General features: G+C 31.1%; 1 protein-coding gene across 2 annotated transcripts; it reads left to right on the forward strand.

Moving 5' to 3' along the window:
• Positions 1–978: 978 nt before the first annotated feature.
• LOC114349378 (NSFL1 cofactor p47-like) lies at positions 979–24,226 on the forward strand. 2 transcript variants are annotated; one of them, XM_050648089.1, is made up of 5 exons: positions 979–1,210; positions 8,265–8,551; positions 14,799–15,078; positions 15,134–15,333; positions 23,899–24,226. In XM_050648089.1, the coding sequence occupies exons 1-5, from the start codon at positions 1,109–1,111 to the stop codon at positions 24,116–24,118; spliced, it is 1,089 nt and encodes a 362-aa protein (XP_050504046.1). In that variant the 5' UTR covers positions 979–1,108; the 3' UTR covers positions 24,119–24,226. The 2 variants fall into 2 exon arrangements, with proteins under 2 accessions (XP_050504046.1, XP_050504048.1); XM_050648091.1 differs by lacking the exon at positions 979–1,210 and adding an exon at positions 3,938–3,958.

The raw sequence follows: 24,226 nt of genomic DNA on the forward strand, positions 1-24,226 counted from the left end.
TTTGTGTTTGTTTAATAGAACAATATTTGTTATTAGGGGAAGGGAAGCAGAACTATTCAGATGTTCAAACTTAATTATTGTAATATTAAATCAATGTGTATATAAAAGTATGTATAAATACAGGTAGCCAAAATAAATATTTAGTTGACATGACATGTACAAAACACTGTTAAAATAATTTTTATACATAAGTTAATTATAGGTACCAATTTATAAACCAATGCTGTTGTGTTTATTTTTCCTTATACAGGGAGTTGATCTTGTTACGATTTTCATAGAAAATTGGTTATAACTTTGTGAATACCCTGTATAACATAAATAAACTTTTATATTTTTGTGATGGAGAAGTTAAGAAGATTTCGAACAAAAAATAAAATATAGTGTGTTCCATTTAAAAAACATAAGTTTGGTCTGCCACTATGTTATCGAACGCCCTGTAACATTCTAACTAATTTTATAATATGAAGCTCAAAGTTTGCTACAATTTTTGTTACTAACTTTTATTGCTATCAATTACTGTAGCGGATCTACTGAGCTTTATCACACTAATCAATTGTCCTATATATTTTATCTTATTACTTCTGCTACTTCTGAATTTTTGTCCCTTATCTTTTTCATACTGTTTTAGAATGTTGTTAAAACCATTAAAATAACTAAATAATTGTCCACACTTTATAGTTAATTTAAAAACTCTTTACGAATCAATATTAAAGTGTAAACATAACGTGATTAGACAAATTCTAACCACACTCTGACACTCGCGATACTTACAGATACTTAATACTACACCATACACGCGGCTTAAATTAGCGTGTACCAAAAAACCCAGTCATTGTACACGCTAAATAATGACGTAATTTACTTGATGACGTTTAAGCGTGTATCTAACTTTTTTATTTGCGTACACGTTAGCGTGTACCTAGACACAGCGTTTTTGAAACAACAGTGTGACCACGTGTGGCTGGCTGCTAACAGCACTGTGAAGATTTTGCTTTTGATGACAGTGACAGTGACAGCTGATTTAGGATGATGATGATAGACGTTTTTCTGTTTTTGATGTGAAACTGAAAATTTGTATTTATTAATATTAGTGATATTAGTAATAAAGATGTCTGATCAAGAAGAGAAAATTACTCAATTTAGTTCAATAACAGGAGCCGACGAACCTAGGGCTCGCTTCTATTTGGATTCTGCTGCTTGGCAACTAGAGGTTAGTTTACAAATTTTGGGAAAGAATGAAAATTCTAGATTTTGTGCAGTTTTCTCTAGTTTCCTTATAATATTATCAAACTTTGTTTTGTCTTAGATTTTTAGTATTGTTTTATTATAAAATAATTGACCATTGTATACTTATGCTGATTTATTTTGCATTTGGGAGATGGGCTCATTTTGCTATTCTCTTTTTGTTGTTCTAAAGCTAATCTTGTGGCATTTTTACAATTTTAACTATTTATAATGGGAAATAAGCCACAATATTATTAAAAAATGATTTTTATTAACGTTTCGACGCCCAAATCGGGTGCCGTTGTCAAAATACAAAATACTACTAACATAAACAAAAATGTTGTTGCTTAGTAAAAAAATTCTTCTAATAATTTATTTAATTTGACTCATTTATATCGGCAATTCAGATACATATGATACATTTTAATATTAATATTAAATATTTTAATATTAAATATTGGCAATATCATTTTAAAGTCTTCTACTTTAAAATGTATCATATGTATCTGAATTGCCGATATAAATGAGTCAAATTAAATAAATTATTAGAAGAATTTTTTTACTAAGCAACAACATTTTTGTTTATGTTAGTAGTATTTTGTATTTTGACAACGGCACCCGATGACAACGTTAATAAAAATCACTATTCTCTTTTGTTCTATATCAGCATTAAATTTATATATTTAAATGCCAACGAAGCATCAAATGTTGTGAAAGACTAGAAAATAATAATAATCTAGTCCTAGTGTATTCACTTCTTACACCTTACATCAAAATAAATATAATAAATACTCAGGAGACCTTTCCAGCAGACCTTCTAAGGAACAAATAGGACCTGTACCTAATCAGGACTTCTTCATACTATCATAGAGTCTTAAAACTATGTAGTACCCAAATTGTCTTTAGAATAGTATGTTCTGATTGTTAAGAAATTTATTACAAAAAATAAAAAACATTCCTTAGCTAGACAATAAAAAAAGAGAAAATGTAGATTAAATTTTAAAGTCTATAATTAATAGGGAACTTACATAAAATTTTAAATTCGAAAAAAAAAATGTTATAAATCACAACAGAACATAATTTAAAACATGTATCAAAGATAAAAAAAAAGTTTTGTTTGTCTTTGGTTTGGTCTCTAAAGACGATTAAAAATTCAAATTATACCAGCCCGCCCAAAACGCATCGTGACATCATCCGGTTATATGTTTACATTCTGTATTGTACCCTCGGAGATCCGTGGAAAAAATTTACACCCAAAATAACAAAATTCACTTTGGCAACACTGTGTGAAAGTTGATAGTAACATATCCTTTTTAAGATAAGCAGAACTGTAATTTAGTCCAAACAAATTAATATATTTTTTTTGCCAACAAAAATGAGATTTTTCAACCAAATATTGTTTCAAATATGATGTGCAAAATAATTTTTAATTGGGTTCTGCTAATGGGCTTGCTTTTTGTTGTCATTAAAGTAAAAAAAAAACTTAAGTTCACTCATTAAATCATTATTGTCCGGTTATCATCTTAATTATTTTAACTGTACTAATATCCGTCAAGTAATTCTGAATGATTAATAGGTTGTTAAAACATTTTATCTGTAGCAGCTTCTGGAATATCTTAAAAATATCGAATTTCATTGATAAAATGCACATATCCCACCGATCTTCGCTTCCACCATACCAACAAAGTAAACAAAATTGTATATAATTTTAAATTAGACATTATAAACGTCAGTAGAAAATACAGTTATGTGATGTTACAAGTGTTTTGTACTTTTACAAAATGGTTTTATTTTCTATAATAAACCTTCTTTCCTTTCCTTCAATAACTATATCAAACTAGAATCTCAACAAACTGGTATAGTCGGTTCGCTAAACTCGGACACAACTGGCTAGTGATTTTAGCAAGTAATTCTGCCAATTTGGTAAAATTGTAAATAAAATAATTACAAAATAGTTAATAATTACTCAATAGTTAGTAATTTTGAGAATTTTGGCAAAATTGTCAAAAAACAAAAAAATTAACTACTAAAATAATTAGCCAGTTGTGTTTGAGTTTAGCGAACCGACTATATAAATTATTACAGTGACATACGATAAATGTCATTAGAATATATTTATTTTTCCTTTATTCTGCCACGACGAGGTGGCCAAATACCCAAGTTGGTGGAGGCCAATAAACTAAAGAAGAACAATTTACCTAAATGTAACCATAAATGGAACCATATAGTTAAACTATGTGACGTCACGGGTCATTTGAACTATTTTAAAATACAGAAGACTTTAAATTTGTACTTCTAAGTTATGAGTTTTTGAAACGTGAAATTTTGGAAATCTCATTTTTATACAAAACTGAACATTACTATGTAATAAAAAAATGTGCAAGTTCCCTATTATTTTGAAAGTATCTAAAATCATTTAAAATAGCAATCAGATAAATATATACTTACTAAATACATTCTAATGCTGTTTTGACTTAATTGCTCAAATTATTTCTTGAATAATGATCATTAAAACAAAGTTGATATTAATCAAATTTCTTTATAATTCAATTATGTGACATTACATATATGTTGACTTTTAAAAACATCATAAAATTTTATACTATTTTTTTGTTTAAGTATTGAACAAGAAATTATTCAGTGAAACTAAAATAATTGTGTAAAATATCCAGATTGTAAGTAAATTACAATACAATTCCAGAGGTTTAATTGATTAATAAATACATAAAAACAAGTAAGAGACAGGGTGAATATAATATTTTATTTCACATATTTAGATTATCCGATTAGGGAATTTTAAAAAAATCACGTACATAGCATATCCTGTTAACACTTTAAATGGAAACATTGAGTTTACACAGCAAATTACTGTGGTGTGCCCGGCTGAAGGTTAACAAAGTTATTAAAAAATATTAGTTTAAAATACTCTAAAATATAATTTTGTATAGCCTTATAGCAATGTACCAACAGTTATTTAAAGAATGTGTTACTTACAAAATAAAAATGTAAAGTTTACAAACAAACACCTTCTTCTTTAGCCCATTTCTATCCAACTTTGGACATAGGCCTAGTGATGTAAGAAGAGAATATTCTCGGCGAGAATTTTCTATATTTACAAAAACCGAAATAAAAATAAAAACTAGTTATGGGTTAAAGTATTATAATTTAAAAAATAGGTATATTGTTTTTGTCAATTCACCTAGTATATTTTTTGCATCCCAAACATTATTATTCTTGAAGCCCAAACACCTATTTGCCGCTCTGCTCCTTTTTCGCTTTGGGTGGCCAGGGAATCACATAATTTTAGATAAAATCCCTGAAAATCGAAGTAGCCGGGGCTAGGAAATCTCATGATCCACTAGCTAGGGTGTTTACAGTGTCAGTATTTATTGTTTTGGTGCTATATTAGTATTTGGTGCAATAGTGCAAATATTTGGAATAGTGTTCATTTAGGCAGAGAATAACAAGTTAAGGGAACTAAGTTTATTTACTAATTTAGTAACTTTAAAATATGGTTGAAATAAGACTCAGTTGAAAATATGACTTGGGTGAAATAATGGCAGATTTGGCATTTTATCGGTCTAAGGAGGAATTTTTTTGGAAAACCATATATTGTAAAGTCAATTGAACACCTAGACCTAATCATATGGTGGAAAGGTACATATTTCGGAACAAAACTAACTAAAATAGCAGTTATATTAAAAATGCCTTCATCCAATGCAGCGACTGAAAGAAGTTTCAGTACTTATGGTTTTCTTATCCACTTCTCTAAAAGAAGCCGGCTTAATGCTGAACGGGCTGGTAAGGTAATTTATTGCTCACAATTTAAAATTGTTAGACGTAGACCAATCCATGACTGAGCTGGCGACTCGTGAAAAACAAAATCTACAACTTCTCATCAGTACATTGAAATGCAGAATGTAGATGACCAGGATGAGCTAATGATAAAAATAAATTCTGAATTTGGGGCCTCATCTTTTTCAGATTAGATCACCACATCCATTATTTGCTGTTAAGATGAAAATTGAATTTTTTTATTAAATAAATTTGGTGTTTTCTGTTGTTTTTGTATTTTTTATACAAGGTGTCCCGAAAGTAGAGGAACAGTCGAATATTTCGTGAAATGAACATCGGATCGAAAAACTGATAAATACGTATTGAATATTTTTCAAAAATCTATCGAATGACACAAAACACGATCCCCCACTCCACCCCCTGGAGGTGGGGTGGGAGGTAACTTTAAAATCTTAAATGGAAACCCCCATTTTTTATTGCAGATTTGGATTCCTTATGTAAAAGTAAGCATCTTTTATTCAAGACGTTTTTTCGAATTATGGACAGATGGCGCTATAATCGGTAAAAAAGATTTATCATCATACCATAGGTAAATTACAGAAATGGTCTAATATTTCGAGAAATACACTTCTAAATGAAAAATCAAGAAAACAAGTTTTTAATATTTTTCAAAAACCTATCGAACGACCTCAAACACGACCCCCCCACTCCACACCCTGGAGGTGGGGTGGGGGTAACTTTAAAATCTTAAATAGGAACCCGCATTTTTTTCTCATAAATGGATTTCTCATAAAAAAATAAGTAACATTTATTCGAAACATTTTTTAGAATTGTTGATAGATGGCGCCATAATTGGAAAAATGTGATTTATTAGCGCCATCTATCAACAATTCTAAAAAATGTTTTGAATAAATGTTACTTATTCTTTCATGAGGAATACAAAATTGCAATAAAAAATGGGGGTTTCTATTTAAGATTTTAAAGTTACCCCCACCCCACCTCCAGGGTGTGGAGTGGGGAGTCGTGTTTGGTGTTTTTCGATAGGTTTTTGAAAAATATTAAACGCATGTTTTGGTTTTTCACTTGAAAGTGTATTTATCGTGATATTAGACCGGTTCTATAATTTACCTATGGTATCACGATAAATCGTTTTCCCCGATTATAGCGCCATCTATCCACAATTCGAAAACATGTCTCGAATAAAAGTTAATTATTTTTACATAAGGAATCCAAATCTGCAATAAAAAATGGGAGTTTCCATTTAAGATTTTACAGTTACCCCCACCCCACCTCCAGGGGGCGGAGAGGGGGGTCGTGTATAGTGTCATTCGATAGATTTTTAAAAAATATTGAATAAGTATTTTTCAGTTTTTGGATCAGTTCATTTCGCGAAATATTCGACCGTTCCGCTACTTTTGGGACACACTATATAAGAACACTGTTGCTTCGTCTCATAATTTTGTATATAATTTCATGATTTTTAATATCCTGTATATAGGGTTCATTCTCAGAAAATTCTCCATATCGAGAATATTCTCCGATTTTTTATTTTCGAGAATTTTCCAACACTACATAGGAACTAGCACAAGAGGTGTCAGACAATCTTTCCCAAGATCTCCTGGCTGAAAGAAATCACAGTTTTTTAAAGTAATTAAAGATGACACAACTAATAAATGGACTTTCTAAGGGACAACTGACAATAGATATCGAACCCAATGTACTATAGTATTTTCACTACAAAAGCGATATTACGTAGGTCAAAATTTTTGACGTAAGAGAACTGTCAAAACATTAGATTGTGACTTTTCATGTCACAAACATGTTTATTATAAACATGGCAATAATGAAAAGTCACATTCTAATGTTTTGACAGTTCTCTTACGTCAAAAATTTTGACCTACGTAATATCGCTTTTGTAGTAAAAATACTATAGTTCGCCAATTTAATATAGATGATATGAACAGAGCTAAACACATCATCTTGGAGGAGTACCCGATCAGATCGTACAATCAAATGGCAGTCAAATGACAAATAATTATTATTATTTACAATGTATTGTCCTCTTTATTTATACACAAAAACTGTCATGTAACCATACACTAAATAAATAAATAAATTCCCAACATGGATCTTTCCATTTTTCTTTGAGTTATTTCTATTTTGTTTATGTTGGCCTTTGTCAATGTCCATGATTCTGAGCCATACGTCAAAACAGGAGGGCTGCACTGATAAAATATACAGGTATCTTTGTGATTTTTAGTATCCATCTTAACTCTTCAAATGCTACCCACGCCAATCTGGTTCTTGTTTGTACTTCAATTGTTTGGTTCTCTTTATTAGCTTTGATTCTTTGACCCAGGTATATTATATTCATCAACAACCTCAATTTTTACGTTATTTATATTTATTCTGTCATTTGTATTTGTCATGATTTTTGTTTTACTCGTGTTCATTTTTAATCCATCTTCTCCAATGCTTGTGTTAGTTGAGTCAGCATTGTGTCTCATTCTTCTTGGTTGGTTGTAATAGGAACAATATCATCGCAATATCTGAGGTGATTGACTTTCTTTCCGTTTATGTTGATACCCATGTCTTCCCATTCCAGTTCTTTAAAGACGTCTTCTAGAGCTAAGTTGAAGAGTTTTGGGGATATCACATCTCCTTGTCTTACGCCTCTACAGATTGCCATGGGATTAGTTTTGTTTGTTTTATTTTCCCATACGACTGTCATAGTTGCTGTTTTATAAACGTTATGTAAGAGTTGCCTGTACCTTGAGTCTATTTTGCTGTTATTTAGAGCTTTTTCTATCGCCCATATCTCGACTATCGAATTCTTTTTCATAGTCTGCAAAGGCTAAACATAAATCTAGGTTGTATTCGTTTGCCTTCTCTATCAATATTTTCATGGTGAGTAGATGATCTATGGTACTAAACCCTTTTCTGAAACCTGCTTGTTCAACTGGCTGATAACTGTCCATTTTATTTGTTGATACTGGTCCATTTTATTTGTGTTAACAAACGCCTGCTCAAGAGAAATTAACAGGCACACCCGTTGGAAAGTTAAATACTAGAGAGGGTGCCGGATCATTGAAATGTTGGGATTATTGGATTGTATAGAAAAATTCGTATTAAATGAAATAAATCCTTTCATATAGTTTCCTACACTTTTTTTTATAGTTGTAGCAGATCTCACATTTATCTAATTACATATAGTTAACATAGTTTAAAATAATCCTTATTTGTAGGTTGCTATTGCAAGATATTATGAAAATGATGGTGAAGAGTCTGATACTGTAGAAGAAGTTCCATCAATGGCAGACTCTCCCAGATCTCCAGCATCAGTCAAAAAACCTAAACCCAAGGGCAAACCATCCAATTTTGCTACTATTAACACTATTAATAGCTCTAGTGAAGATGAAGAGGAAGAGGGCCAAGCCTATTATGCCGGAGGCTCTGAGACTAGTGGCCAACAAGTTTTAGGACCTCCAAAAAAGAAGGACTTTGTTGCAGACATGTTTAAGTCAGTGCAAGAGTAAGTTTCATTTTTGAATGATCCATTTATTAAGCCTATTTAAATATTCAAACTATTTCTAAGTATGTGCCCCAAATATGTTGTCTTTCTCCTTTTAATGGTGGTCAAAAGTTCTTTGTCTCTTCCCATTCTGTGCAACACCATTTCATTCGTAATAGATATATAGATAGATAGATAGACATTTATTGTTTTTAAAAACTACAGTTTTATAACAATGAGTTTTAGCCCAATAAATGACCGTTTTGGAGTGTAATTTCCAGGGGCAACTTCGAATTGTATGAAAATTTGGTTTTAGGTTCTACTTACCCTCCACTTCAAAGTTGAATGTGTGCCGTTGGTGTTGCTTTTACTTGGGGGGTGACATTTACCCCTTCTCGTGGGGTGAAAAAGGCGTGTTTAAAATAAGGCCGGAAATGGATAAATTGACTTATTTTAAGCACCTTTTGTTCTATAAAGTTTTTTACGTAAGTCAATACTTTTCGAGTTATTCGCGATTTAAAATGTTGATTTTTCGACAAAAAAAGTACGTTTTCAGACCGTTTTTCCCAAATAACTCAAAAAGTAAATATTTTATCGAAAAAAATATTTTTAGCAAAAGTGTAGCCTATAAAAAAACGAAAAAATGGTGTACCAGTAAAGTCTACAAATTGAGTAGAAGCAACGTTGTAGCTCATGAAAAATACGTTCTTATTCGTCTAATTCAACGCATAATTCAAACAAATCGAATAATTCAACGCGAAATCACCGAAGAAAGAAGCGTTTTTCGGGAAAACCTTATTAGCATTTTTAAGTATCGAAAAAAAGCTTATTATTTGTTTTTTACAAAAGTTTACAGCATCAAAAATAAATGAGTTACACTGAAAAAAAAGCAAGCCCCTTTTTTTGGTAAAAAAAATCGTGAAAACCTCCCTCTATTTAGCACCCTAAATGAAATTAATCGTTTGGCTTTACCATCTATTTTAACTGTGTGTATTGTTTATATGATCTGTAGGTTTGATTGGTTTGAAGTGCTTAATTTTGGAAACAATTGGTTTTAATATAAACAAAAATTTCTAAAAATTTTTGAAAAATTTCATTTTTTTCAAAATAATTTAAAAAGTATTAGTGATAAGAAAAATCTTAGAGAGTAAAAAAATGTAGGTTTTGCTATTATAAATATGCTAGTTTATTTTGTTTCTCCGTAAGACAAAAATTGGTTAAGATATGGCTGTTCAAAATTTGCATACATTCGTGATTAGTGAAGTTTTCTCAATTATAACCCTTTCAAAAATAAACACTTTAAACCGGTGAGACTGACAGATCATATAAAAAATAGATAGGTAAGTAAATTGTTTGTACAGCGGTAGTGATTAATCTCATTTGGGGAGCTAAACACGGCGAGATTTTCATGATTTTTTACAAAAAAAAAGAGGGCCAACTTTATTTTGAGCGTAACTCGCTTATTTTTAATGCTAAAACTTTTGTTAACAATTAAAACAAAGCTTTTTATAAACACTAAAAAAGTTTAAATGGGTTTTTCCCGAAAAGTGCTTAATTTTTCGGTGATTTCACCTTGAAATATTCGATTTGGAATTAGACGAATAAAAACGTATTTTTCATTAGCTACAACTTTGTTTTTATTTGATTGATAGACTTTACTTATACACCATTTTTTTAGGTTTTTTATAAGCTACACTTTTGCTGAGAATATTTTTTTCGATAAAATATTTACTTTTAGAGTTATTTCCGAAAAACCGTCTGAAAACGTAGTTTTTGTGTCGAAAAATCAACATTTCCAATGGCAAATAACTCGAAAAGTTTTGACTTACGTAAAAAACTCTATAGAACAAAAGTTGCTCAAAATCAGTCAATTTATCCATTTCCGGTCTTATCTAGAACGTATGTTTTTTCACCCCCGAGAAGGGGTGACTGTCACCCCCCAAGTAAAAGCAACCAACGGCACAATTTCAACTTTGAAGTGGAGGGTAAGTAGAACCTAAATCCAAATTTTCATGCAATTCGGAGTTGCCCCTGAAAATTACATGGTATCGCCGAATTTCCCGTTCATTTACTGGGCTATTTAGTAAGTACAGAATATAACTGACAACTAGTCTAGAACATAAGTAACTACAGCAGAGCGTCGATAATCCGAACCCTGGTAATCCGAACGTTCGCTAATCCGAACGCAAAAAAAATTATAAAATTAAAAAATATGATCGCGGACCGAATTTTTGGATTTAATATGACAATATGGGCAAAATATGACCGCGGATTTTTGTTTTGTTTATGCAGAAATACATACAATATATTTGTTTATTATGCAGGTGTTTTATTCCTTGTAACTAAAATGTTTGTACATATGTAGGTACTATGTTTATGAGCTTTGTATGTATTTTGAACATATGTTCGATAATCCGAACAATTTGATAATCCGAACTACCCCTGTACCAATTAGTTCGGATTATCGACGCTCTACTGTATTAACAAATTTAAACAAAAGTTAAGCGCTATCACTAACTGAATTGGAGAACTTGGTTTTTTTAATAAACACCAATGAAGGAGAAACTTAAGTACAGAATATAACTAACTCATTTCATCAACTCATTTCATAACTATCATAACTAATTTCATTCGTAATATGATCTGTCCATGGTATTTTTAAAATTCTAAAAATCCACATCCCAAAAGCTTCCAGCGTTCACATTAACAGTCCAAGTTTCGGCACCATAAAGAAGAATAGAGTGGATATTCGCGGTGTGCAGGTACTTGGAGGGGATACGAGAAACGATCGTGCGCGAATAGCGGATAAATCTTGCAACTTTCCTAAATAAATCATATTGTCAATTGAAACTGTCAAATTGACGTATATTTCATACCTACTGTCATTGAAGAAGAAAAATTATATGTTACTCCACAATATTGATATGATAAGCTATTATTGTATAAAAGTAGATTTAAAAAATTGTATTTTGCTTGCAGTACTGCATTTTAATAATTAATTTTATTTACTCAGTAAAACGGGGTTACTTTGCACTGAGCAGGGTAATTTTGCACCGAACGTGTAAAAGTATATTTTGTGTAAATCTACGCTCAATTTTCTTTAGATATTTGTACTACCTTTAGAACACATAGGCAACATCGCAATACATCAGTAAGACGCGCGCGATTGTCCCTGCGGTCGCCAGTTATTCATCAGCAACGATTCGAATATCAACCTTAAAAATTTATTATTTTCTGGCTTTGTAAAATCATACAGTACAGACAGTCACAGCGGTCAAAAATTGGTAAGTACACATCTAATGATATATACCATAACCGATTGCGATTTTTAGTTGTTAAAATAACTGTTTTAAACGAGGATAGCAATAACAAAAAAAAAAACATTGTTAACATGTGCACTTAAGACGTGAAATTGGGTATACTTTGCACCGCCAACTTGCAAGTGGTGCAAAGTATCCCCAGGAGTAAAAGTTAAATAGAAAAATTGTTTTAGGAAATGCCCAGACATTATAAAAGGAAACTGGGATCTCGCAAATATGCAGACTACACAGAAGAAGATCTGAAGGCATGTTTGTCAGCCATAAAAGATGGCATGAGCACAAGAGTTGCAGCTGAAACCTTTAAAATCCCAAGGAGAACTATATTTTATAAATTAAAAGGAGTACACGCTGGAAAACCAGGATACCCAACAATATTCTCGTATGAAGAGGAAAGGCGCTTCGTACAATGTATTCAGAGCGTTAGTGATTCTGGTTTTCCTGTTACTGGGGTGGAATTGCGGCAAATAATAAAGAGCTATTTAAATCGCCAAGGAAAAAATATTACTCGCTTTAAGGATAATACTCCAGGTATCGATTGGGTCAAATCATTTTTAAGTCGTCATAAGGACCTTACTGCAAGGATAGCCTCAATCATTAAACGAAGCAGAGCAGCACTCAATGCAGACCAAATGACTGAATACATTGAAAATTTAAGACAAACTATAACTGGTGTGGAGCCACATGCTATTTTTAATTATGATGAGACTAACTTAACAGATGATCCCGGAAAAAAAGGTATTAACTAAACGTGGGGTTAAATATCCTGAACGAATTTGTAACTCTTCAAAAAGTAGCATTTCTCTTATGATGTTTGGAAATGCAGCTGGTGAGCTACTACCTCCTTATGTGGTGTACACATCCAAGCATTTGTGGGACACCTGGACTGAAAATGGCCCCCCTGGTACACGTTATGCAAATACTGCCTCTGGTTGGTTCGAATCACAGACATTTGCAAATTGGTTTAACACTATTCTATGGCCCAGGCTTAAAAAAATTCAGGGAAAGAAGGTCGTTTTAGGAGACAATTTGTCTTCTCATATTAATGTTGAAGTCCTGGATTTGTGTCGAAAACACGACATTCATTTTATATGTTTGCCTCCGAATAGCACCCCCGTTACACAACCGTTAGATGTTGCATTCTTTGCTCCAATGAAAAAGGCCTGGAGGGAAATTTTATCTCAATATAAGGAAACTCATGTAGGCAGTAGATCAAAAATGTACTTAAGAAACAGCATTTTCCAACGCTTTTACGGTCATTAATCGAAAAAATACAAAAGAATGGCGATCAGATATTAAAGTTCGGATTTAAGAAATGCGGTATCGTTCCTTGTGATGTAACACCGCTCTTGGAGCGGTTAAAAACAACTAAGCGATCTAATGTGATAACTGATAGTGATTCAACAAATAATAAATCAAGTTCGTCGGATATCGAAAACACTTTCATTCAGTATTTAGAAGATAAAAGAAAGGAAGCCACAAAGTTTAAGACACGTGGGAAGAAAAAGAAAATAACTGTTCCGGCAGGACAAAGTATTGCCCATTCTGAAATTAGTTTAAAAGATCTAACTGAAGCATCTACTTCCACACCTCATAATGCTGTTGAGCCAGAAATCGTAGATGATTCAGAGGAGAACAATGTTTTGGAAGACCACTTTCCAGTAGGCAGGGATTCATCAGACGATGAAATAAATGAGGTGCAAGAGATGGAAGAAGAAAGCGAATTTAATGAAAAACTCGCCTTCGGTTCTGTTAGAAGAAATATTGCTGAAAAAGTTAAAAACTCTGAATTAGATGTTGTTAAAAAAAATATTGGTGAGTACGTTTTATTTTTCTATGAAGATCATGTATACCGCGGCGTAATAACAGCAATTGAAAATGATGGAGCGATGATCAATGCCATGGCAAAATCGTTAAAATCTTGGAAATGGCCAGAAAGACGCGACGAAATATGGTATTCGTGGGACAATGTCATTGGTGCCATAGAACCTCCCAAAAAAATTTCCAGACGAGGATTGTACATTGTTCCAGAATGCGACAAATTGTGGTGGGATTAGTTTCAAACTTTGTATTTTCACTATTGTCGTTATAATAAAGTTTATTCATTTAAAATGTAGCGATGTTTTTTCCTTTTATGCTTCTTTCATAAATGTAGGTAGGTTTAAATTAAAAAAATTGGCCAATGAACATTTTTTTGCATTTAATTGGTGCAAAGTTTAAAATCCTGTAGGATTACTATGCACCAGCAAGCATCTTGTAGCCAAATATTATTAAAATATCGAGTGGTGCAAAGTATGACTCTTCTAGGGTATACTTTGCACCACTAATAAAACTAGGTTTTTCTTTTTATTATGCAATATACCTAAAAAATAGCTAAAATAAAAGCTATATTACGACCTGTTCAATAGATGTATATAATAAAAAGTTCAGATCTTCTTTCAAGTAACTTTATATCCACTTTAAGAAAAAAAATAATAATAAATGGTGCAAAGTAACCCCGCTTTACGTCATCATCAGGTTATTAAAAGGTAAACAATTGTTTACCTTTTAATAACAACCTAAATCTTACTTTTTCTTCTTATAATTTTTTTTGGGCTACGGCCTTGACAATTATCCAGCAACCAGGACCAATATGATTGGCCAGTATAATTAAAAGTGCGAAAAATGTTACCGAGCTATGAAACCAGGTGTCGCTTTTCCGAACTTGCACGGTCCCAATAACATCATCCGATATCAGATTTGCAGATTGGGTCTTTGCTTACTCAGAAATGTCCTCATCTTCAAAAAGGCTGCTCTTGATTGCTCCATTCTAGATCGAATTTCTGATTTCAAAATCATGGTTATGAAATCATTTTTAATGTGATTAATTTATTTATCTGTGTAATTATATTACATACTTTATATGTATTCAATTATAATAATTCTTTTTACTCTATCTTTTATATTTTTAGACATGGGGTTGAAATACTGGAACCAAGTGCTTCTACGTCTAGTTCTAGAGCATTTAGAGGGACAGGATATAAGTTGGGCCAAGATGACAATGACTCTGTAGCAGTCCCGGGTGTTCCTGAACCAATGACTTCTTCTGAGGTAACATTAAGACTGTGGCAAAATGGTTTTACTGTAAATGACAGTGAGTTAAGGCCTTACACAGATCCGGCCAATAAAGAATTTCTCGATTCTATTCGTCAAGGGGAAATACCCCAAGAACTGCGAAGAGGTGCATCGGAAGTAGGTTTATCCACATTTTGATTATGAAAAACTTTACAAAGTACATTACTTTTAGGTTCATTTAGCCATGGAAGATCATCGAATGGATGCTTTTAAACAAAGTAAACATAAACTAAAAGCTTTCCAAGGACAAGGGTATACTTTAGGAAGCCCAGCTCCCGTAGTTGTTGGCACATGCAAAGAAGAAGATAAACCAAATAATGAAGCGAAAGCTAAAGAACAACTGAAATTAGATAGTTCCCAACCAACTACTAAGTAAGTTAACTTTTTGGAATCCCCAACTTTTTAGTAAGTAAACGAGTTTTAGTGTATTAATGGAAAATTCACTGATTACTTTTCAGTTTCTTGATAGTGACCTAAACTAGTCACTCATATCAAGTATAGAGTCGTTTTAGCCTGATAATAAAATTGATCTAAAGAAAAATAGACACCCTTATCAAAAATAATTTTTGCATTATTTATGTCGCGAATAACCATACACAAGAGTTATCTCAATTTGTATGTGCCTGTAAAGCAATTTTTGTAGAGTCTTCGGTACAAATGACATCAGATTTATCGACCTCAGCTGTTTCCTAATTTTGACAGGTTTAAGAATAATATGTTTTGAAAGGATCTGTCGAAGGATCCAGTGATTTATATAGATCAAATGAGTTTATTGTCCATTTTAAATTGAATGGGGGGGTTGAAATTTAAATGTTTTTTATTATTTTAAATGAAAGTGCATAACTTCAAGAATACTAAGTGAAATTTAATAAAAAATTTCCTCTTGGTAAAAGGTATATTAGACCTCTAATATACCTTTTACCAAGAGGAAAATTTTTTATTAAATTTCATTTGTAATTAATGGTATGCAGCCAACTACAGGAAGTTCTTCCTTGTGGATTTTCAAAAATACTCTCTGAAAATTTCAGAGTAAAATTACCAGAGATACAGCATGTTGAACATCCCTTCCTTCAACTCACTTTGCCGCGGTTTCGCGTGAGCACGCTCGAGCGTAGTGAGAAACATTCAACAACTGTTCACCTTCTCTTTTGAAGATTACTCCGCGATCCAGAAACATATTCCGATAATATACCTTTTACCAAGAGGAAAATTTTTTATTAAATTTCATTTGTAATTAATGGTATGCAGCCAACTACAGGAAGTTCTTCCTTGTGGATTTTCAAAAATACTCTCTGAAAATTTCAGAGTAAAATTACCAGAGATACAGCATGTTGAACATCCCTTCCTTCAACTCACTTTGCCGCGGTTTCGCGTGAGCACGCTCGAGCGTAGTGAGAAACATTCAACAACTGTTCACCTTCTCTTTTGAAGATTACTCCGCGATCCAGAAACATATTCCGATATGCATCACTTTACGATTTAACAGACAAATAAGAAGACCAAAGATTTTTGGTTTCACTAATCCAGTGACGAGTTCTGATGTCCACTGCAAAATCCATTTTTTTTAGGTGTCTGTAAAAATTTGCCACCATTGGCTTATTTTTCAATATTTTTTCTTGAATTTTTTTTAATATTCTTTGAATTGTAAAAAAAATCACAAAATGTGCTTGAAATGTTGATTTTAAACCATACCCTCCCCTTAATGTAAAGCTATTCAAGCAAGAGCTTACTTAATAAGACACTTTGTAACCTTCGAGAAAGAGAGGCATCATCTCTTCTAATTTTTGGAAGAAACATAGTTCAAAGGATCTACTGACCAGTGAGGGAGGATGTATTGGAAGTTAGAAGTTATTTTGAACTCAAAATGATAGGAGGGGATTTATTCAGGTGAATAAGGAGGAAATAATTCGAAAGGAAAAGATATTTTTTCCAAAGTAAGTGGATCTAATTGCAGATTTAAACATGGTTCCTAGTTTTGATCAACAATTTTCGATATTTTCAAAACCACAAAACCAAAAGTTTACTTATCTCTAGATTGAAGAGAATTGCATTGCATATGTAGCTCGTAGTTTTGTAGACCAGGGCGGATCTGTGGGCGTCTATTTTTGGATGTGCGAGGTGCATTCGGATTTTTGCAGATACAGTTAGGTGACAACTTCAGCAATAATAAGTGACTTATGCTCCTTCTCAAATATGCCCGGAACATTAATAAAAGAATTAAAATATATAAAAATTTCGAAAAACATCGATTTTTTTCTACTTTTTTTGCTTTAAAACGATCCATTTTGGAACAAAGTCGTAGGGAAATAAAATAAAGATAATTGAATTTTGTATGATAAACGACTGGTTAAAAATGTCTTAAGTTATCACCCTTTCTGTAAAATAGCAATAAATACAAAATAAGGGGGCTAGTCCAGGGCGCATCTGTTTTGAGATGGACGTTGAGAGGTGACTCAAATTTTTTAGCAGAAATTGCTTGAAAATAAATCAAATAATAATATTTGAGTTATCCTCCCTCTCAAAAAGGTCCGGAACATTGTTTAAATATTCAAAATGTCAAAAAATTAAGGAAAAATTCGGTTTTTTTCTTCGTTTTTTGATTATAACTTTAAAAGTATTCATTTCTGAGAAAAGTTGTACTGACATAAAAGTTGCATAATTAAATTTATTACAATATAGAATTGGTTAAAAATTTAAAAAATAGTCACCCTAGTTGCAAAATAGCAATAATTGCGAAAAAACCATACAAAAACAAGTATTCGCATTTTACGTTTTTCAACCATTTATCCTACACTTAGGACTTTCATATTTAACCCAGAAAAATTTTATGATACAGTAAAACAATACTGTAAATTTCATTAAGATCGGTTCAATAGATTTTGCAAAATAAATTTTGAAATCCAGCTTTCGCAAAAAAAATTCATTTTTTCAAAATGTTACAAAACTGAAACTAAAACAGATAGCAAGTTGAAATTTTTTTTGCTTATAGAAATGTACTGTACCTTTCATTTTCAGTTTGCAAAATTAAAATCGATTAATTACCAAGGCGTCAGGAAATTTTTTAAATAAACATTAATATTTGGTGCTACGCGCAGGACAGCGGTGTTCGATTCACACAAGTTGACTTCCACCAAAATTTCTTTCAATCTTTATCTAATATATTATTTTCTTACTCTATAGTTTGTTGTATTTTAATATTTTAATTCCACAAAAAACAAACTAATTTTATTATTGTTTGTGAAATATTGTTTAAACAATTGCATATGTTTAAAAATAATAAACTTTTATTCTCTAAGTTAAAATATATGAACAAAGAAATTTTTTGCTAATAAAAGTGTTATTTCAAAGGATAGAGTATGTGTTTTTATTTTGCAATAAACAAATTTATTTATTTATATCGAAATGTAATAAAAATTAAAATGTATCAATCATTATCAAAGGTCATTGGAATGCCCAGTCAGAGCAAACTATCCGCTGTCCTGCGCGTAGCACCAATAATTAATGTTTATTGAAAAAATTCCTGACGCCGTTGTGTTAATCGATTTTAATTTTGCAAAATTGCAAATGAAAGGTACAGTACACTTCTATACGCAAAAAAATTTTCAACTTGCTATCTGCTTTATTTTCAGTCCTGTAACATTTTGAAAAAATGAATTTTTTTTGCGAAAGCTGGATTGCAAAATTTATTTTGCAAAATCTATTGAACCGATCTTAATGAAATTTACAGTGTTGTTTTACTGTATCATAAAATTTTTCTGAGTGAAATATGAAGGTTCTAAGTTTAGCATAAATGGTTGAAAAACGTAAAATGCAAATACTTGTTTTTGTATGGTTTTTTCGCAATTATTGCTATTTTGCAACAAGGGTGACTATTTTTAAAATTTTTAACCAATTCTATATTGTAGGAAATTTATTTACGCAACTTTTATGTCAGTACAACTTTTCTCGGAAATGAATATTTTTAAAGTTATAATCAAAAAACGAAGAAAAAAATCGAATTTTTCCTTAATTTTTTGACATTTTGATTATTTAAACCATGTTCCGGACCTTTTTGAGAGGGAGGATAACTCAAATATTATTATTTGATTTATTTTCAAGCAATTTCTGCAAAAAAATTTGAGTCACCTCTCAACGTCCAAATGTACCAATATTTTTACAGATGCGCCCTGGTCTAGGCAGAATAAGCCTGTTTCTATTCAATGTTTTCAACCACTTTGGTTGCACTTAGAACTTTCGTAATTCGCTTAGAAAATTCTTACAACATACTTAAATCGTTCAGAATACTTCAAAAAAGTTCAAATTTTTTAAAAACTTTCCGAAGAAAAAGTAGACCATTTAGAAGTTTGCTAATTTTTTTTATATATAAACAGGGTCTCTACCTATCTAATACACTTTACATAATTAAAATCGGATTATTTAATCGGCCTTAGCACTGTTTTAAAGTTATAAACAATTTTTTGGCTTATAAACATAATACAGTGAGGACGTTTGAGTTGGCATAAATTCATTTTCTCGAGAATAGGCGTCTATGGAGATAAATCCCGAAACACGTCGATTTTTATTTTTAAATTGTAATTTTTTGGTATATGTATCATACTAGTGACGTCATCCATCTGGACGTAATGACGTAATCGATGATTTTTTTAAATGAGTATAGGTGCCGTGTGATAGCTCAATCGAAAGGCTATTCAATTTTGTATTCACTAATATAAACATTAACATAATTATTTATACAGGGTTTGAATTAAAAAAAAATTGAATTAAATTAATTCCAATATTCAGATTACGTCATCACACCCAGATGGGTGACGTCACTAGTATGATATTTATGCCAAAAAATTCCTGTTTCGGGATTGATCTCCAGAGTCGCCCATTCTCAAGAAAATGAATTTATTCCAACTCAAACGTCCTCGCTGTATTTGTTTATAAGCAAAAACATTGTTTATAACTTGTGCTGAGACTTGTGCTTTAAGTCGGTGCTTAGGCCACTTAAATAATCCGATTTTATTTCTGTAAAGTGTATTAGATAGGTAGAGAACTTCTTTACATGTACAAAAATTAGCAAACTTCTAAATGGTCTACTTTTTGTTCAGAAAGTTTTTAAAAAATTTGAACTTTTTTAAAAAAATTTAGATTGCAAAATTATTATGCAAAATCTATTACGTCGATTTTAATGAAATTTGGTGGACGGTTTAAGTATGTTGTAAGAATTTTCTAAGCGAATTATGAAGGTTCTAAGTGCACCCAAAGGTTGAAAAACATTGAATAAAAACAGTCTGTTTTGTCCCCTTATTTTCTATTTATTGCTATTTTGCAGAAAAAGTAATAATTTAAGGCATTTTACACCGTATAATATACAACATTCAATTATCTTTAAGATTAATTACTTATATGGGAAATAAGCCACAATTAAAATGAAAAAAATAATTTTATTAACGTTTCGACGCCCAAATCGGGTGCCGTTGTCAAAATACAAAATATTACTAAGTAAACAAAAATGTTGTTGCTAAGCAAAAAAATTCTTCTAATAATTTATTTAATCTGACTCATTTATATTGGCAATTTAGACATATATTATACATTTTAAAGTAGAATACTTTAAAATGATATTGCCAATATTTATGAGTTGCGTTCCTGGGACGACTTACTGAAAGATAGTTCATTCGATTACATGAAATCAACCCCAACTCAAGAATATCCGTCACAAAAAAATTATAGCATGTGATCTGTCTTTAAAAAGACAATCAAATGCAACGACAGTAAAATTCTCGCGTTAGAGACTTCATAGTAAATCACAAGGGAAAACCAGGAAAAAAACCCTGTGATACTATCCCGACATCGTAAGTATTTGGTCTTACATTTAATTTACTCTCAAAAAATAATACCAAATTCTGACTTGTAACATGTTTAAATTATAAATAATATTAATAATACTAGATATATAAGTAATACTAAAATATAAAATATGTACCAGCTCGATGTTATTGACTTACTAATCTTGGTATTTTCTTTCTGTTGACTTCCTCTTTCAGTATGGGCAACCACATCCTACTGCATTCTACCGAGGAATTTGCGACACAATTGGTTTCATTTAGTAGAATTAGAGCCGCTTCTTTGATTTTCCTCTTTTTACTATCTGATTCTTTCAGGACTATACTTGAATCTCTCCACTGAACTCTATGTTCATTATTCCATGCGTGTTGACATATTTGAGATCTATCAAATTCTCTATTTTTAATATAAGATTGATGTTCACTTATTCTAACGTCTAATGGTCTTGATGTCTCACCTAAATAAAATTGTTCGCATTCACAAGGTATTTTATAAATGCAATTCTTTGTTCTTTCTTGATCATTGTTAGGTTTAGTTTTAGATAGAATAGATCTCAATGTGTTTGTTGTTTTAAATGTTGTTGAAATGTTGAATTTATTTCCTATTGTTTTAAGTTTCTCGGATAGTCCTTTTATATATGGTATTGATATTTTCCTCGTATTATTTCTTGTGAATGTTGTAGGATCCCGTTCTAAGTTGTTCTGTTCCATTCGATCCAATCTTGACAATTCCTTATTTATAAACGATAAAGGATAATCATTTTTTAATAAAACAGATGTTAACAACTGTTTTTCTGCTAAAAAGGAATTTTCGTTAGAACAAGTAATTTTGGCTCTATCATATAAGGATTTAATGATTCCCTTTTTAACGTTGATGTTGTGATTTGATTTGTAATTGAGGTATCTGTTGGTGTGTGTTGATTTTCTATACACTTGAGTTTCATATCCAATATCCTTTTTTTGAGATCAACACATCGAGGAAAGGTAGGCTGTTATTGTATTCCTTTTCCATTGTAAATTTTATTGTCTCTTCTTGATCGTTTATAATATTCAGGAACGTATCCAACAATTCTGATTTACGAGGCCATATTGAAAACACATCATCTACATATCTCCACCATACTGTGGGTTTTAAATTTTGTTTAGAAATAATATTAGTTTCGAAATCCTCCATAAATATATTAGCCAATAATGGAGATAAAGAAGAGCCCATTGCTAGACCAAAATTTTGTTTATAGAATTCATTGTTTAGTTGAAAATAGGTATTATTGGTACATAATGTCAATAACTCCATTATAGCTGATACATTTAGTCTTGTTCTAGTTGCCAATGTATTATCATTCTCTAATTTCGTTTTGATTATGTTTAAAGTTTTATCTAATGGTACATTTGTAAATAAACTGTTTATGTCAAAACTTACTAAAATATTATTTGGATTAAATTCAATAGTTGATAATTTGTTTAAAAAATGTTTTGTATTTTTTATAAAAGTGTCATCATTATTAGCAAATGGTTTTAGAATGTTTAATAAGAATTTTGATAGTTCACTACAAGGAGAATTGATGGTACTACAAATGGGTCTAAGTGGTATGTTCGCTTTATGAATTTTCGGCACTCCATAAAAATGTGGTGTCTTACTGTAGTGAGGTGTCATTAATTTTCTTTGATAGTATGTTAGATCATTTTTAAATTTGAATAAAGTTCTATATATTTTGTTTTCCAGTGTCTTCGTTGGATCCTTCGTTAATTTGCTATAAGGTCCATTTGTAATTAGATCTGTAATTTTGTCCTCATATTGTATTTTATTCATTATTACAGTTGAATTGCCTTTATCCGCTGGTAGGATTGTTATGGAGTCATCATTTCTTAAAGTTTTTAAAGCTTTCATTTCCTCTTTGCTGATGTTCTGTTTAATTTGATTAGACTTTTCCAATTCAAGTTTACATAGTACCCTATATTGTTCTTTTTCATGAGTTGGTAGACACTGGGATATTTTCTCCACTGAGCTGATTATGTCTAATTTTGGAATAGATGGATGAGTAACAGCATAGTTTAAACCTTTTGACAATACCAAATTTTCCGTTGCATTTAAATGTCTATTTGATAGATTGACAACTGTCGCTAATATGTCATTATTTCTATTTAGGTTATCAAAAGTATGTAAACTATTTTGTTCTAAAAGATTATTAAATTTATTTAAATGTATATTTCTTTGTTTCTGATATGGATTTTCATAAATTATGTGTAAACTAAAAATAATCCGATCAAAATCAGAATTTGATATCATTCCGAAAAGTAAATCTTCAATACTTACGATGTCTTGTTATATTTGATATATTTTTGAGTTGGGGTTGATTTCATGTAATCGAATGAACTATCTTTCAGTAAGTCGTCCCAGGAACGCAACTCATAAATATTGGCAATATCATTTTAAAGTCTTCTACTTTAAAATGTATAATATATGTCTAAATTGCCAATATAAATGAGTCAGATTAAATAAATTATTAGAAGAATTTTTTTGCTTAGCAACAACATTTTTGTTTATTTAGTAATATTTTGTATTTTGACAACGGCACCCGATTTGGGCGTCGAAACGTTAATAAAATTATTTTTTTCATTTTAATTGTGGCTTATTTCCCATATAAGTAATTAATCATAAAAATGCCACAAGGAAATAGCTTCAGAACAACATCAATTATCTTTATTTTCTTGTCCTACGACTTTGTTCCAAAATGAATCGTTTTAAAGTTATAAGCAATGAAAGTAGAAAAAATTCGATGATTTTCGAAATTTTTAAATATTTTAATTTTTTTATTAATGTTCCGGGCATATTTGAGAAGGAGCATAAATCAATTATAATTATTGAAGTTGTCACCTAACTTTATCTGCAAAAATCCGAATGCCACCTCTCACATCCACCTCAAAACAGATCCGCCCTGGCCTATTGATAAAATCGCGGAGTTGTATGAATTGATCATGCTTGAAGTTGGTATTTTGCAAGGGTTCACTTAAAACATATTGCATACTTATTTTATGAATACATATTTCAAATTTTCACAATATGTATAAAAATTGTGACTGTAAAAATTAATAATTGTATTTTTAGTTTGCAGATTCGACTTGCAGATGGTTCAAGATTAGTTGGGCAGTTCAATCATGAACACACAATTGGAGAAATTAGGAATTTTATACAGACCGCACGACCTCAGTACCAGAACCAATCTTTTAATCTCATGTCAAGTTATCCTTCGAAAGTTTTGGATGACACTCAGACAATTGCAGCTGCTGGATTACTTAATTCTGCTATTATGCAGAAATTAGTCTAAATTGTCTGAATAAACTCCTTATTCTTAGATATAGTTTGTATTATTATATTATATACTTTCAGTTGGCCTGCTCCTAAATGTGGTATAATAAAAATTTAATACAATAAA

Source organism: Diabrotica virgifera, chromosome 4, assembly GCF_917563875.1.
Source record: "Diabrotica virgifera virgifera chromosome 4, PGI_DIABVI_V3a".
NCBI lineage: Eukaryota > Metazoa > Arthropoda > Insecta > Coleoptera > Chrysomelidae > Diabrotica > Diabrotica virgifera.

Coding starts and splice junctions, on each gene's coding strand:
- LOC114349378 (XM_050648089.1), top strand. CDS start 1,109: ATGTCTGATCAAGAAGAGAAAATTACTCAATTTAGTTCAATAACAGGA. Junction 1,211..8,264: donor CTGCTGCTTGGCAACTAGAG/GTTAGTTTACAA, acceptor CCTTATTTGTAG/GTTGCTATTGCAAGATATTA. Junction 15,079..15,133: donor TGCGAAGAGGTGCATCGGAA/GTAGGTTTATCC, acceptor CATTACTTTTAG/GTTCATTTAGCCATGGAAGA.